Below are 2,063 nucleotides of genomic sequence, written 5' to 3'. Positions count from 1 at the left end.
GGAGAAGTCAGAACTGGGCCCGGAGGGAGCACACAGCAGGGACTGGAGCAGGCCTCCCATGCCCCTGCAGGCTGTCAGAGGGGCTCCTCTCCAAGCCCAGCTGGTGCACCCCTCCCTCCTCCTCCCCGTCCTCCCCTCCTCCTTCTGCTCCTCCCCTCCCCAGCCTTTTCCTCTTCCTCCCCTTCCTCCTCTTTCTCCTCCAGCTCCTCCTCCTCCTTCTCTTCCTCCTCTTCCTTACTCCCCTTCCTCCTTCTCCTCCTCTCCTGCTTCCCTCTCTCCCCCTCCTCCCCTTCCTCCTGGATATCTTCCCAAACACGCCCACCCCCAGCAGTATGCAGCCTGTGCCAACAGTCACCATCCTGCTCCCCACCTACAGCACCAGGGAGATGGTCGGCATTGGGGCACCTGAAAAGTTTCTCTCCCCTCCAGCTCCTCTCCTCCCTCCTCTCCTGTCCTCTCCCTCCTGCTTCCCCTACCCCTCCTCCTCCTCTAACCCCATCTCATGAATCACAGTTCAGCTCAGCTTCTACTGTGTGGCTGACACCTTGCCAGTCACAGGGGTATGACTGCGTAAGACCCCAGAGCCTTCTTCACCTCCAGGGAGAAGGCCTGTTCACATTTAATGTTTCTGGAATGCAGATGCATTTTATAGTTGGTGGAGAGAAGCAACATGGAAAACAGAACAGCACGAAGTGGATACTATCATAGAGGACCTAATAAGGGCTGTGGAAGGATCTCAAAAAGAGAAGAGATGAACTTGGACAGCTCTTCAGGAAGCCATCGTGACTGAAGCCTTACTCTTCACCTCCAGTGTCAGCACCTGCAGATTCTTACTCATCACAGCACTTATTACCCGGTATTGTGAGTGTCTGTCATCTTGCCTCTCTCCCCCATTAGCCCATGGATTTCTGGAAGGCAGGGGCTTATCTTACTTCTCTTGTATTCTCAGTACATAGCACCTGGTACATAGATCACAAGTGCTTGAGGCAGCGCCTATGGCTCAAAGGAGTAGGGCACTGGCCCCATATGCTGGAGGTGGTGGGTTCAAACCCAGCCCCAGCCAAAAACTGACAAAAAAAACCCCAAGTGCTCAATGGATTAGACTTTATGTGAATGAATGAATGAATATTTGTGTGGTCTCCTTTTCCAATTGGATTGCAGTCTGTAAAAGAGCCAGGACTGAGTCTTTTTTCTTTTGTTTCTGGTGTATTTCCCACTTCAGTGTCCCATTATAAGCTGAATTGTGTCTCCTCTCCCACCCAAAACTCTTAGTGAAGCCAGTGCCTCGGAATGTGACTGTATTGGAAATGTGAACTTTAAAGAGGTGATTAAGTTACATGAGAACTAGGGTGAGCCCTAATCCAATCTGACCAGAGGCTTTCTAAGAGGAGGAGACTGGGCTGTCAGAGATACCAGGGATGTGCCTACTGCCCACAGAGGACAGGCCAAGTGAGGACACAGCAAGAAGGTGGCCTTTGCAAGCCAAGGAGAGAGGCCTCAGGAGATACCAGCCTCCCAGCACCTTGAACTTGGACTTCCAGCCTCCAGAACTGTAAAAAAGTAAATGTCTGTTGTTCAATCCACTCAATCTGAATAGCCCTAGAAAACTAACTACCCAGACCCAGGGCCCATCGCAGGGAAGGTGTGACCAGCTTGACATAGTCACTGGGCCAGGGGGACCTCTCTGTGTGGCCCAGATGCTGACCGTCTGCCCATAGCACCAGCTCACAGGGCAAAGAGAGCCCCTACCAGGGATAGTGTTGTCCAGGAAAAAGCCCAGAAATCCACCAACAAACATGCCCGTGGTGAGCAGCACCTGGATGACCTGGTCCAGCTGGAGGATCCCTAGAGTGGAGACAAAGTGACAAGCTCGCACCGGCTCTGCCCCCTGACGATGCCAGTCTTGAGGGCAGAAAAAAGTCACCTGTCTGGAGGATCCCAGTGTTCTTGTTCACCCAGTTGGGAATGGCGAGTCCACAGTAGATGGAGAAGCCAAAGACAAAGAGGTTTCTGGATGAGTTCATGTCCACGTACTGCAGGAGAAAGGACCCGGGGTGGGCACA

General features: G+C 52.7%; 1 protein-coding gene across 1 annotated transcript in view; it reads right to left on the bottom strand.

Moving 5' to 3' along the window:
- Positions 1–2,063, bottom strand: part of LOC111725871 (solute carrier family 23 member 1-like) — a 49,932-nt gene that overhangs the window by 1,708 nt on the left and 46,161 nt on the right. The window contains exons 10-11 of the mRNA XM_023514201.1: positions 1,925–2,053; positions 1,514–1,845 (exon numbers count right to left, since the gene is read on the bottom strand). Of these exons, the coding sequence (XP_023369969.1) occupies positions 1,514–1,845; positions 1,925–2,053 (461 nt within the window). The remainder of the gene's footprint in view (positions 1–1,513; positions 1,846–1,924; positions 2,054–2,063) is intronic.

Source organism: Otolemur garnettii, unplaced genomic scaffold (genome assembly GCF_000181295.1).
Source record: "Otolemur garnettii isolate 467f Iridium unplaced genomic scaffold, OtoGar3 scaffold00049, whole genome shotgun sequence".
Taxonomy (NCBI): Eukaryota; Metazoa; Chordata; class Mammalia; order Primates; family Galagidae; genus Otolemur; species Otolemur garnettii.
The sequence above is the reverse complement of the archived record's forward strand: the minus strand, read 5'-3'. Positions and strand labels throughout refer to the sequence as shown.